General features: G+C 36.4%; 2 protein-coding genes across 2 annotated transcripts; both read right to left on the bottom strand.

The window, feature by feature from the left end:
• Window positions 1-1,472: 1,472 nt before the first annotated feature.
• Window positions 1,473-3,091, bottom strand: LOC136418440 (arylalkylamine N-acetyltransferase 1-like). Its single transcript, XM_066404510.1, has 5 exons — window positions 2,966-3,091; window positions 2,719-2,902; window positions 2,469-2,665; window positions 1,709-1,839; window positions 1,473-1,662 (listed from the first exon to the last, which is right to left on the bottom strand). The coding sequence occupies exons 1-5, from the start codon at window positions 3,077-3,079 to the stop codon at window positions 1,473-1,475; spliced, it is 816 nt and encodes a 271-aa protein (XP_066260607.1). The 5' UTR covers window positions 3,080-3,091.
• A 3,465-nt stretch (window positions 3,092-6,556) lies between these two features.
• On the bottom strand, window positions 6,557-12,965 carry LOC136418439 (uncharacterized). The gene is made up of 4 exons (XM_066404509.1): window positions 12,106-12,965; window positions 7,672-7,878; window positions 7,121-7,312; window positions 6,557-7,068 (listed from the first exon to the last, which is right to left on the bottom strand). The coding sequence occupies exons 1-4, from the start codon at window positions 12,956-12,958 to the stop codon at window positions 6,857-6,859; spliced, it is 1,464 nt and encodes a 487-aa protein (XP_066260606.1). The 5' UTR covers window positions 12,959-12,965; the 3' UTR covers window positions 6,557-6,856.
• Between the last annotated feature and the right edge of the window lie 662 nt (window positions 12,966-13,627).

Raw genomic sequence — 13,627 nt, 5'->3', positions numbered from 1 at the left:
TTAATTAAAAAATTACAAATTTTCGAAACTACCTGGTATTCTTGAAATAGCACGTGGTGACCAGTAAAAATGCACCACAAAACTGTTTTGACCTTTCGAGAGATTTTTATACCAACCGAGATACTTCACTTTCGACCTATTGCGAAGGATTAACGCTATCCGTATATTACCTAAGAGGTATGTGATTAATACACTACTAGAAATACTGCAATAATGCATTGTATTGCACTTATGTTGTGACAAGATTCCTATAACAGCTCGACTGTGCAGATGCTGAGAAAATTACATTAAAGCCATTGCCATCATAATATAAATATTAAATTAAAACAAAATTTTAATGTGTTTTTGAATCACCATTAAATGACTTATTGAAGTTTTATTTAAAAAAAAACTTGCGCAAAGACAGTAATCACCTAATAAAGGCAGCTGAGGGTTGTGGATTAAAAAAATGATTTATTTTTCGTAGATTTTAAATTTCAGAAAATTCAGCCTGCGTACCGATAAATCAGAAACTGACAACACTGCGATTAGAGTTTGTTTTCCAAAATGGCCGTAAACTTCAAAATTTACGCCGCTTCAATCTTCCCCCATCGACTCTTAACAAAGTATTAAAGAACCAATCCAGAAGTTCCATGGGCAAATTTCCGAAACAACAACTTTGATTTAAAATTCAACATATCGAATGTTGCAAAAATTGAAAGCAAAGTCGATTTTGCTTATTGCATGTCTGTTCAATTACAATAGAGTTCTATATCGCTGTGTAAACAGTGAATAAGAAATGCGGCAACGCCGAAGTAGAACGGTCGGCCATTTTATGCTTCAAGCCCGGAATTTTTTGGATCTTTTGAGTGCTTTCCAAACGATTTATAAAAAACAGGTTTTAACCCCTGACCACTCGAGTATTTCCCACAGGTTTGAGGTTTCTCAGACGTTTTTGATACTCCTAACATTGATTTCTTTGGATTTGAAAAACATTCTTTTAATCAAGATATGTATAAGAAAGTGGAAAAACAAATGAAGAAAATGTTTGCAAAGGGGGAGCTTACATTTGAAAAATACCTGCATGTCTGGAACTCTTACCTTATAATATAAAGGGCCCCTGCAGACTATTGACCTTTGGTTGGCTGCCAGTTCAGTCGGTTGCTTAGTTATTGACATAAAAACATACTTCTTCTAAATTGACCGATAAATGCACACATGAGGATGCACCCCGATCCAACGAAAGTGTCGGCTGACTGTTGACAGTCAAAGCGCCTTTACTAATACTTTGACAGGAGAGTTATATTTACACAACTGAAGACAACTTGAGAAAACAAAGGTAAGTTTACTCTTTATACCAAAACATCTCAAATACTTACTTTTTCATTTATTTCACCAGTTTCTGTACAAAACTATCTCAATGATTTTGAGCATATCAAAATAGAAATTCCTCTTTCTTGGGCATATTTTTATGTTGTTTTTTAAACTTGAGACTAACAAGACTTGCTCTTTTCAACAATTTTCTTCTTCAGTCGGTGATAGTGAGGCGAACAATCGCAATAAATCTTCACACTCTCGTGAGAACATGGAGGTTTGAAAATAGGTTTTAAATTCTGGTCCAAGTAGGTGCGATAGGGAATCTCGGCTATTTTTTGCATCCCCAAACGATTGCAGATTCTTGCCCTAATAAGGTGGTTTGTAACGGGTGAAAACTTAGGATCCAACTCACGTATGCACGCTTGTAGCGTCGCATCTCACTACAGGAAAACCTGCATCCATCCCTAAAGCTTTGGAATGATCCAAAAGGCGATAGGCTAGACCCTTCTTGCGGTAAGGTCTCTTTACGAACACATAAGCCATCTTGCAAGGAAAGCTTTGTTATACACCCTATATAGGGGTTTTTGTCATACAGGGTGTCCCTGAAGAGACTATGTAACGCTTGACCGAAAATTCCTTAATTAAAAATAATGCGTTTTAGGCAAACTTACCTAAAATCCAATGCTGCCTCGTTTTCCTGCTATCGAGTGCCGAAGTTCTCAAATGAATTGCGAGATATTGTAAATAATTTTTTAATAAGTTGTGTGTCTGGCGAAAATATTGCAAGAGACAAAAAGGTTTTAAAATAAAGTCAGCTAGTGGCAGAGAACATTTAAAGTCATTCATGCAGGGGGTAACAAAAATTAAAACTTATAATATTTACGAACCACGCGGCATTTTTAATATTTCCCCATATTAAAAAATGGCCCCGCTTACGTCAAAACTGGCCAATTCATGTAGGGACTCTTAATTCAAAAATTAGTAAAAATCGATAAAAGCGTTTAGTAACCATTTCGAACGAACGAGATTAATTTGAGAATTTTTGAGCTCTGTAGCGACAGAATGAGGCAACATTGAATATAGGTGAGTTTGCTTAAAACACCCTATTTTCGATCAAGAAATTTTTAATCAAGTGTTGTAGTCATTTTAGGGACACCCTGTATAAAGCTCACCTCATATACTTTCTGCACTCCTAGATACTTCCAAAGGTCAGGAACTCTCATTGTGTGGGCGTAGAACATTAGCAGTTTCCTCATGTTTTCAGACTGTATTTTACGGGCCAGTTTTTCCTCCAAGTCGGGGTCCCACGGATTTGTTGATTCATTGATGCAGGCTCCGACTATGCAGCCATTATGTTTGCATTTCGCCACTAAGAAACATAGGGAAATTGAAGAGAATTTTTCAAATAAAACAGGGTTTTACCTAGAGTGTATCCTTCAGACATTGCATGTCGAACCCGCTCATCCATTACGAGATTAGGGGAGATATCGAGGCCGTTTATAGTGGGTTCCCCATCAAAGTACCCCTCATGCATGACTTTGAGGACTTCGTCGAAGTCGTCTTTGTTGGCTCGCATGATTAAGTAAGGTGAAACTTCTTTTATATCCTAAAGAGTGATTGAGAGTTGGACTCTTTTGAATATTTTTTAAAACTTGCATAGAAGCGTTACCTGTTTTCTACGAAATAAAGAGAAACACCTGGTGTTGTGGGCGTGTTGGTTTATGCTGCATCGTATAGAGACGGAGAGAATTTTGAAGATGGATGGGCCGAATGTGAGTGACATTTTGACTGGAATTTGGACATGATGACGTTGGAGGAACTGGAGGTAGACCCAGGTTACTCAATACTACCCGTCGAGTGATAGTTCCATAATTATGCAAAGCCGATGCCGCCATTTGCAGATGCGAACAAGGACTGATGGACCATTCACTGTGACTAGCTCAGAAAAAACTGAAGCGATCATCCTAAGCGGGATGAGGGACAGGAGAGAAATATTGTTTCTGGTCAGTGACATTATGATCAAACCCAAAAATCTATCAGATATTTGGGCGGCCAGTGTGGTTCAAACTTCTTTCACGTGAATCATGTAAAGAACATTTGCAGCAAAAGCTTAAAAAAACTAGGCCCATTTCAAAGAATTATACCCACAATCGAAGATCCATCTACTCCAAAGAGGTAACTGTTCTACCGGGTGATACAGTAAACGCTACTCTACGTCGCCCCTATATTGGGGTTAGATGATGAGGATCAAAAAGTACAGACGCATGATGCTGAGCACATAAAAGAAAATCCTATGGTGGGTTATACAGGGTGACTTTAGCCGAGTGCCCATTAGAAGTATTTAGGTTCACAGTATGTTAGGTAAAGTTGACTTGAAATTCAACATGAAATCATAAAAAAATAAAAAAACATAGTAATTTCATTTAAAATAACAAAGTTGTTATCTATGGCTAAAGATATGTATCCAGCATCCCCTGTATATGCGTATCGCGTGTCTTTCGAAGCAGTGCAAGTATTAACGGACACTTCCCACATCAATTTTCTACCGGAAGAAAAAACGCATTTCAATGTTCTTCTACGGGTGCCGGAAACAGACATAAGAAAGCGGTCACAAGAACGAACATTCGGAAATGGCATGAACGATGGGCGAAGCTAGAAGACAAGGGCCAGTGGACTAAGACACTGATCTCGGACCTAGAAATCTGGACTTCGAGCAAACACAGACACCTGAATTATTAGTTAACTCAGGCGGTTAGCAATCACGGAAGCTTCAGAGAGTTCCCGCCCTGAATAGGGAAAATTGTGTCGAAATGCAGAACCTGTGGAGTTATCGATTCTGCGAAACACCGTATATTCCAGTTCCAAGACTAAGAACTAAAGGGAAAAATTAAACGTTCACGTGAGCGTGTTGACACCGCGAACCATTACTCAAAGGAATGCTTGAAAGCAAAATCCAATAGAATCTATGCGGCAATGCTATTTCTGTAATGATCGAAGAAAAGGAGAGGATGGAACGCAGCATTCAAAGTTCCTAATGTTATGGAGTAATATAAATTCAACCATCACAATAAGACAATAGTAAAACAGAACCATTGAATTCACGCCTCTCCAACTCCAACCTTTTTTATCCCCCGGGGAGAGGTTCTCCTCGGAGTTGTTACAGGTTTGGACAGGAATTTCCGAGATTCTCAGTGGGTAGGCGCGTAGGCGAATCCTACGCTATCCGGTCTAAAGAACAACAAATCGGGTGTCTTTTTCATGGTTTTCCTCGAGAAAAAAGTTCTAAGATTACGTGCTTTCAATCAATATTAATGAAAATTTAAAAAACAATCAAAATCGATCAACAAATTTACCGATAAATGAAACACTTAAAAAATCGTCAGCTATTTCGCTATTTACGATTAAAAGATCAAATTCTGCAGACCACGAATTGACAATAACCAAAACAGATTTTTTTTCAGTCTCGCCTCACTGTTACCGGCACTTGATGGTTTAATAATCTGAAATCGGCTCCTTTATGGCTTTAATGGCACAAAAATATGATATAGCAGAGCGATTTGGAAACATCGAAAAAAGTCTTTCGCACAACTCAGAATTCGTCACTCCCTCAGATTACCTACGATTATGGCAATTTTCCAAACAACTGAATTGTAGAAGTTTCAGCAAATTATTAGGTAAACAGATATTTACTATTAACCTGAGGATTGTGCAAAACCAGGTTAATTATCATTATCCTTTGCGGTTGGGCCAGACAATAAGTAGATCAATTTCGGTGATTGTGCGGTCGAATTAAAACAAACCGTTTCAAAATAAATACATTATTATTTATTTTAAAGAAAAGTTTCATCGTATAAAAACAATATATGGCTTGCGCTTTGGGAAATATCGTGCTGGTTAGCGAAATGGTTGCGGTTTTGCCGGAATTTGCATCAATAGGGATGCAAAAAGTTTATTAAATGGTTTTCCAGCATTATAATGAATTTATCAACTTCGATGAAAAAATAGGTCCATTACATGCAAATTTAACTTGCTCAAATCCTTATTTCGTTTTAGCCAACACGCTAGACCACAATAATACGTTATAACATTAAGGTACGGTTAACTACTAATATGATTATAATAAGAAAAGCTTATTTTACAATCAGTTGTAATAACACTTTCACTATACAATATATACTTTTTTCGATGGTTTCCTTATACCACTGGTTTTCGAAGCATGAAATTACTTCTTCCTACTTACTTAAGTCCGAACTACAATAGAAACAAAATAATTCAGCAGAGTAAAAGTTGTTTATGCCTCCTAAAAAAATACAGCTTTTCCTGCCAAATTAACAGGGTCAAGTGAAATGCGTTCTGCAAGAAAAATTAACAAGAATGGGGGTGTTTGCGGTATTAATACGTCACTAAAAATACTGTTATTGCACTTGTGTGGTGACAGCGCAGTTACTTAACAGCTCGACTGTAGCGCAATGCTTTTTTAACCGTTTTGGCAAAGGTGCAGATACTGAGAAAATCGCATTAAAGCAACTGCAACCATAGCGTTAATGTGAAATAAAAAAATTTTCATACTGCATTTTCTGAAATATTTTAAGCAACTGGATAAGGCTTTTGTCTGTTGAGCTTAATAGAGGAAAAATTTGCGCAAAAACGATAAAATTCGTAATAGAAGATAATGTAAGTTGAAAGCGTTTTCTGTTTTATGCAAAATTATAATTTCACGGAATTGCCTGCAAACAGGTGCCCAATTTCCAACAATAGTCATAAATCGGAAAATGGCCACGCTGCGATTAGTGATTTTTTTTTCGAAAAGGCCGTGGTACTTCTAAATTCACAGCCATCACATGAATGAATTTTGTCAAGAAACAATTACAGATGTACCATGACCCAATTTCATCCCAAATCAAAAGCGTTCTACTAACGTACCAACAGTGAAAAATTCACAAAAATAAGAGAAAAAAATCAATTTCGCTTCTACAAATAGCTAAGCGTTCTATGTAAAATAGGCTGTGTCATGAAGTGGGAAATCCAGCAATATCGAGTATATAGCCAGGCCGCTTTGTACGCTTTTCTTACAGTTACTACTCCTTGCTTAAAAGAAAAAGGTGATTTTTTTGTGAGCGCTCACGAAGCGCCTTGTTAGGCATATTACCATCTTCTCGCTTATTTTTCAACGATCTTAAGCTGCTGAGGACTTAGTTCTGAGTCAAGATATAAGTAAACAGGGAAACAAACCACAAAGATTGTTTACTAGGGTGCTATTTTATAAGAATACCGACGATCAAGAAAGACGTATAAAAATAACTTTAAACTCATTTATATCTATAAAAACATATCAACACTTGACGACAAATAAAGAACTTATTCTTCATTATTTTTGTACTAATCAGGAAACATGTCCAAACAATACAAAAATTGGATGTAAATAAGTATATATTCTTTTATCGCCCTTCTGAGTTTAGAACCAATGGGTGCACAAGTTCATGTAAGTCTGCCAGAACCTAACAACAGACCAATGACTAGTCTTCATAAAATTTTCCCATCCCCCTTCCCAACACCAAGATCAGTGCCCACTTTTGTACCCATAATGCTTTCCCTTAACACCTCCTCCTTTCGTGTGATAATCGCGATGATGAGCATGATGGTTCTCCTTTCCTCCCTTTGTAGAGAACCCTTTATGTTCTTCTTCCAAGCGTCCTTTTTTAGAGAAACCCTTTTTCCCGTGTTTGTCATGATCGTTGCCCGATTTGCCACTTCTGCCCTTCTTGTAACCACCTGCAAAGGGAATTTAGCGTTAAGACAAAAACAGCTGTACAACAAATGTTACCTTTTTTCTTTTTGTAGTAGGATTGCTTATCGCCATTTTTCTCATGGAATCCTTCCTTATGGAAGTCGTCGTAATATTTGTGCTCCCTGTGATATTCGTCTCTGTGGAATTTATTGTGATAGCCTTTGGTTTTGTGGCCTCGTTTGTGACCTTTCTTTTCCCCAAATTTGCCGGATTTTCGAGATTTCTCAGCTGCAAGAAGTTCCTTTCATAAAAAATTTTCAACAAAATGGGGTGCAGAGTTTCTGGTATTATAGCTGTTCTTGTCTTAAAACCGAAATTTTGTATAGTCTATCTCTTTTCGTTGCTGTGGAACGTCATCAACCAGGTCAGCCCCATTAAAAAAGTGACTCTAAAAATGGACGTCAACACGGCAACTTCAACAGCTTTTACCTTGATATAGGCAATCCTACATACACTTAATTCTCCTTGCACCAACGGAAACTTTCTCGCTTAGGATATGATTTTTCTTTAAGTAAATATTAAGTTTAAATACACTTCCGAACTGAAATCATTGACGGGAAAGAAACCTTCAGACATTTATCCCCTACCTGCTTGGAATTTCTTATAGTGCTCGGCCTCATCGTGATGCTTCTGATGCGTATTGCCGTCTTCCTCACGGTGCGATTTGTCTTGGTGATCTTCGTGTTTCTTATACCCAGCCTCATAATGGCTCAGGTTCTCTTTGTAGCCTTTGTCCTCTTTTCCCCCATGAGATTTGTGGTGTTCTTTTTTATGTTCGTGCCCACCGCCGGAATCTGAAACCATTGAGAAGTTAAATCAAACAAAGTCTGTTTAAGTCAAATGCCGTATTTAAATGCCTTCTTTGAATAAATCGTGGTAACTTCGATGCGCTTGTCTGATCAAAATTTTAATAAATAACCGCAATACTCATTTCCTCTCAAAACTGGGCAAAAACCGCAAAAACCCAGGAACCGTCAACATCCTAAAGTAAAGTCACAGAAGTCTGGTTCCTCACTTTCGCCCTATTACCTAATGGTCAGTCAAGCAAATCATAAATGTTAAGTCACCTATAAAACTATCAGCTTTTTGCCAAGCCGTGAGTATCATTATCAACTGGAACAAAAATGAATGCACTATTATTTAACATCATACAGATATTGTTCCAGCAGAAATACATTCGCTTTTTGCGGCCAGTTCTGAGGAATCTAGTTCTTACAAAAATAGGGTTTGTGGCTTAAAAAACCTCTATTTGGTAGGTCAAAAAGTGTGTAGGAAACGAATGTTGCTAAAAGCAATTAGCCAGCTTTCGGGGGAGTTTTTTAGTCGTAGTGAGGAGCTTTTTTCGGAGAAAATGGAATGTTGTGTGGCGAAAAGTACATTGTCTCATTTTCGCCTAATGTTTCTAATATCCGGACAATCGGTGCTATTTGGGTTTATTGCCATCCCGTAATGCAATAATTGGTCGCTTAAAGAAGTCTGTGCGTCAGTAAAAGTGGCGAGGCAAAATGGAGGAATCCGTAACTAAATAGCTAACAAGCGAATCAAATAATGAACACCTTTGGTGAATTTTTCAGCATGATATAATTCGCTCTTGCTCTTGCAGAGGTCTCAAGGTGCATTATAGGCGGTCTGAGGCAAAATTATTCTGAATTAAATTGTTTCTTAGTCATACAATTAAGATTAAAACCAAATGCAGCATCATTATGTGGATTTTGTCACCAATTTGTGAACGCATCTTCTCCATAAACACCTTGGAAACCTTAATTTTAAACAGTGAATGAAGAATGTATTTTTAGTTGCCTATAATAGATCGTTGCAGGGAAACCGGAAGCGCGGCTTCGAGAAAATATCAAGTCGGCCTACCTTAGCTCTATCTCTCTCTAATGTGTCGGATAAAAAAAGACAATTGCAGACGTGTTGTGTGTTTTGCAAGTGACGTTTTTGCGATTGAAATTGTTTCTCAAATTTGAATTAAATGGGTCTGAAAGTTTAGTTTATTCTTAGGTAAAAAGTAACTTTTAAGTGAATATGTGTGAGAAGCAATCGCTTTTTTGTCTATATAAATCAGCATCAGTGTTATAATGAAAGAAAACACGTAATAACTTAGGAAACTCAATAGAAAAATTGACTACTTGAAGCTGATATCTACTAAACGATGGCAAGTACAAATTTTGTTAATTAACACAACAAATACCTATTTCATAAAAACCAAAATAACAAGTAACAATTTTGGAATAAGAATTAACAAATCTGAAGTAACAATTTGTTAATTAATTAAAAAATTAACAGTCCGAAAAATAATATTGACTGTGTGTTTTCTGGTACCTTTTATAGGTAAACCACTTTTTCCTAGTAGTAAAATACAGAGCAGTTCAAGAATAACAGACCGCCTATTACCCCCCAAGGAGTGTGGGAATACGTGGACACCCCTTAGATACAAAGTTTTCAAAGCAGCCTTTCTCCTCCAGGAGAAACTTCCAACTCATGAATGAGATAAGACAGTCGTCTCCATAAAGAGGTTGAGGTGTTTTGCGGTGTGAAAGGGAACCCGTATGGAAGGAGAAGAGCCGGTTTGGAGAATGAAAACAGATTTTTAAGAGGTAATTGTGGGGCTCCAGCCTCCATTTTACTACTATTACAACCCAGGACATTCATATACAAGGTGTTCTAAATAAAATGAGTCCTATTATGATTAATTGCCCAGAATCTAAAGCACCTTGAAAGAATCTGATGGCACTTAAATAAGAGTTGCCGAAAATAAAAAAGTTTTGGTCTAATCATAATTTACAATTTTCGAAAATCACCTTTAAAATTTTCCTCACAATTTCCCATCTCTTTCACTGGACCGTTTAAATTAGAGATTGACGATTGGGATCTCGGAAATTATAAGATATCTAGTGTCAACTATGTAAGTTATGACCAAGTTGCACAATTCGTCATTCGACAAAATGCCTTGTTGAGAGTAAAAAAATTCTGAGCGATTTCTGAGATATCTGACTATATCCGAAAATTTGCAAAACCATTTTAATTTTTTCCTATCTTTTTTTGACAAAACAACCTTATAATATTGACTTTCTGTTGTGTGATATTGGAATGTTTAAAACTGCGCGTTTAATGTTGTTTTAGAAAGCAACAAAGAGGTTTTGAAATTCCAAAAACGTAGCGTTGTAAAATGTCCCGTTAGGAAAATATATTTTACTTGTCCACATATTTATACAGTAATTTACCGCTCAATTTTATTTTATTTGTCAAAAGTGTCAACTGTTCTTGTCATTTGCATCACATATATCACTTATTTTGTCATCATTGAAGATGACGGTCATATTCAAAAATGTCTGGACAAATTCAATATAACTTGCCGTTTTGGTTAAATATGTTTGCGATTATTTACCAATTGGACAATCGTCATCCTACCCTATAAAAATGTGGATTGAATCCATTATTGATCATCCACGAATTCTTCACGAACATCCGTGTCCTCCGTAGGCTAAAGCAGAACTTAAAACTTAAGCGGCGTTTAAATTGACAATTTTCTATATACATATAAGGTGATCCTATTGCCGTTTTCTGCTAAATCTGCGTAACTATTTAGATGCTTTCTTATAATACAAGGTGTCTCTGAAGATAGTACTATAAATTAAAACACATATTCAAGGCCCAAAATATGAAGAAAATTTCATATAAACATATACCGAAATGCGCTTCATTTTCGATCTACTGGGTATGAATGGTTGGTTCCTGAAGATGGTTTTTTTTATTAATATTTGCGAAACTTTTCGAAATAAATTAATGAAATTTTGTACTTTATTATAACTTTTTGTGTTCTTTTTGGATCTCTATGAAGAAATTTCCACATTCTTTAGAGGCGGGTAATACGGGGAGGTAGGTCTTAAAAAGTACCTAAACTTTTTTGTACTTAATTTTATTAACGATTTTAAAGGAAAAATATTAAACTTTATATAAAAAAGGGTACTGTTGTTGAAAGTCGAAATCTCCAGTACTTTTCGAGAAAATTGAGATTTAACAAATTGGTGTAATAAAAAATTAACATCAGGTTTAAAACTCAGTTGGTCTTGAACTGATTTTTTTTTTAAATTTGCGTATATGTCAACATTTTTTACATTTATACAATGAAGTCTGGTGGTTTTTTATTGTTACTGAAACAGTGTTTAAATACGAATATTGTTAAAGAAAAAGAACAAAAAAGGGTTTTAAATCTGACGTTTATTTAATAAAACAAGCAATAATATCCACAGATTTGTTAAATTTCAATTTTCTCGATAACTCTTAGAGATTTCCACTTTTAACAAAAGTACCTTTTTTTATAAAAATCTTTAAATTTAATATTCTTTTTTATAAAATAGTCAATAAAATTTAGTACAAAAAAATTTATGTACTTTGTAAATGCTTCTCCCTTGTTTTACTCGCATCTGGAAAAATTGTGGCAATTTTTTTATAGAGACTCAGGAAGAGCATAAAAAGTTATAATAAAGTACAAAATTTCATAAATTTATCTCTAAACGTTTCCGAAATATTAATAAAAAACCATCTTCATAAACCAATCTTTCGCACCCTGTATATTGAAAACAAAGAAGTTTCCAGTATATATTTATATAGAGTTTTCGTCATATTTTGGACCTAGAATACTTGATTGAATTTATGGTACTATGTTCAGAGACACCTCGTATAACACTTCTTTACTTGAGCGGGTGTAACGTTCCATTGGGAAAAAAGCCATCATCAAATTTCTGTATGAAAATTTTAGTCCGAACCTCCACTTGATTTTAAAGTACACGTTATATGGTACCAATACTTCATAATATTAAAAAAAATACGTTCCGAACACAAATTTGGAAACTACCAATAAAAAAAATCCCTCGAAAACTTAAAAATAAGACAAAATAGTCGCATCTGAATGAAAATAAAGCAAGTTAACAATGTTCAAGACAATAACTGAAATCCACAATTCTAGGAAAGATTTAGATTTTTTTTTATCCTTCATCCTCTTATTTGCTACTCACCTGAATGCCTTGATGAATGATGTGAGTTTGGATGATGAGTATGCACATCACTACTACCCGCAGTCGGAGGTTCTATAACAGTACTCGGTTGTACACTCGCGGCACTTGTACTACTCAAAAGTTTACTTGAGTCTTGAGGAGGATAGAACTTTTGCAATGTTAGAGGCAAAGCACTTATATCAGCACTCGAGGGAAATCTCTCATTGAGCACACTCAACTGGGGTTTAGGAGTATTAACTCGAGTTACAGGTCTATTGGGAATGATCCTCCTTATATTCTGTTTCCGTGCTCTCTCCGCGATTGCAGCCAAAGGATTTAAAACCAGGTGAGGCTGAGTATGCGGAGTGAGCTGAGGTTTCTGTAACTGAGTGCGGTGCTGCGGAACCTCAAATTTCCTACTTTCCAAACGCGGTCTCCTAATTTTATCCACTTGCTTAGCTAAAGCCTCCAATTCTCCCAGGAATGCCATAGGGTTGAATAGCTGAGGGTTGAACTGTTGAGCAGTACCACTGGTGTGCCCTATAGACCTTGGTCTCGGTTGGTTCAAATTTGCATAAAGAACATTGGGCGGGGGAGCCACCCCTGATTGCTTATGCTGATGATTAGGGTGTAAAACTGAAGCTACAGGCTTCAGTGGTACTCTCCTCTCTCTATTAGATTGTTTCGAAGAAGTCCTATGTAGACTTCCTGGCGCAAATGCGGGTTGTACATCTACAACAGCCTGAGTTTCCGCCACCGTGTTTTCCGTGAAAGGGTCGAAATACTCTCCAGGTTGGAAGGTCGCGTAAGGTCGCTCCACGGCGGAGGTACCACCGTACAATAGGATAAAGAGCACGTAGTAGGTCGGAACCATTAACCGGTACATAGTGAAACTCTAGTCGATGTAATACTGCACAGGAGAAGAACTAAAATGAGAAAAACCGCATGGAGCTTGTCGCAACATCTTAAGTACTCGGCGTCGGTACTATACAGGCGACAGAAATGAAAGGATTTGGTTCCGCTGGAGAACAATTAATTTGTGTTTTGAGCATTTTGATAGTTATTTGCTAATTACGCACTTTTAGCTACCTAAAATTAATGTTTTTATCAGACGAAATTTTAGTCAAAAAATAATAGAAAAACTTATAGAATCAATGAGTCTAGATAGTTGGAAATTCTCTGAATTCGCTGGAACAGCAAGCACAAGGATCGAGGAAGGCCAATTTAGTTTGTGGTTAATGGTTTGAATTGTAAATTTTCGTTATCATGGTACATCGTAATTATTTGATATCAAATAAAAGAATATCGTTCTTTATTAAAATCTATACAAATATAGCTTATAAATTTAATTCAATTTTGGATTTCAGAAGAGTACCTACTCAATATAAGTACCTATACAGGATTACTTTTTTTTCGAGGAAAAATCTTCAAAAGACATCCAGCCTGTTGTCCTGGCGGCTGAATAATGTGGAATCCGCCTACTGCGCCTACCCACTAAAAAACCTCGGACTCCACTTATCCTGACCCAACCCGGAACTGTCCC

This window comes from Euwallacea similis, chromosome 35, assembly GCF_039881205.1.
Source record: "Euwallacea similis isolate ESF13 chromosome 35, ESF131.1, whole genome shotgun sequence".
NCBI classification, from domain to species: Eukaryota; Metazoa; Arthropoda; class Insecta; order Coleoptera; family Curculionidae; genus Euwallacea; species Euwallacea similis.
This window is presented reverse-complemented; position numbering and strand designations above follow the sequence as displayed.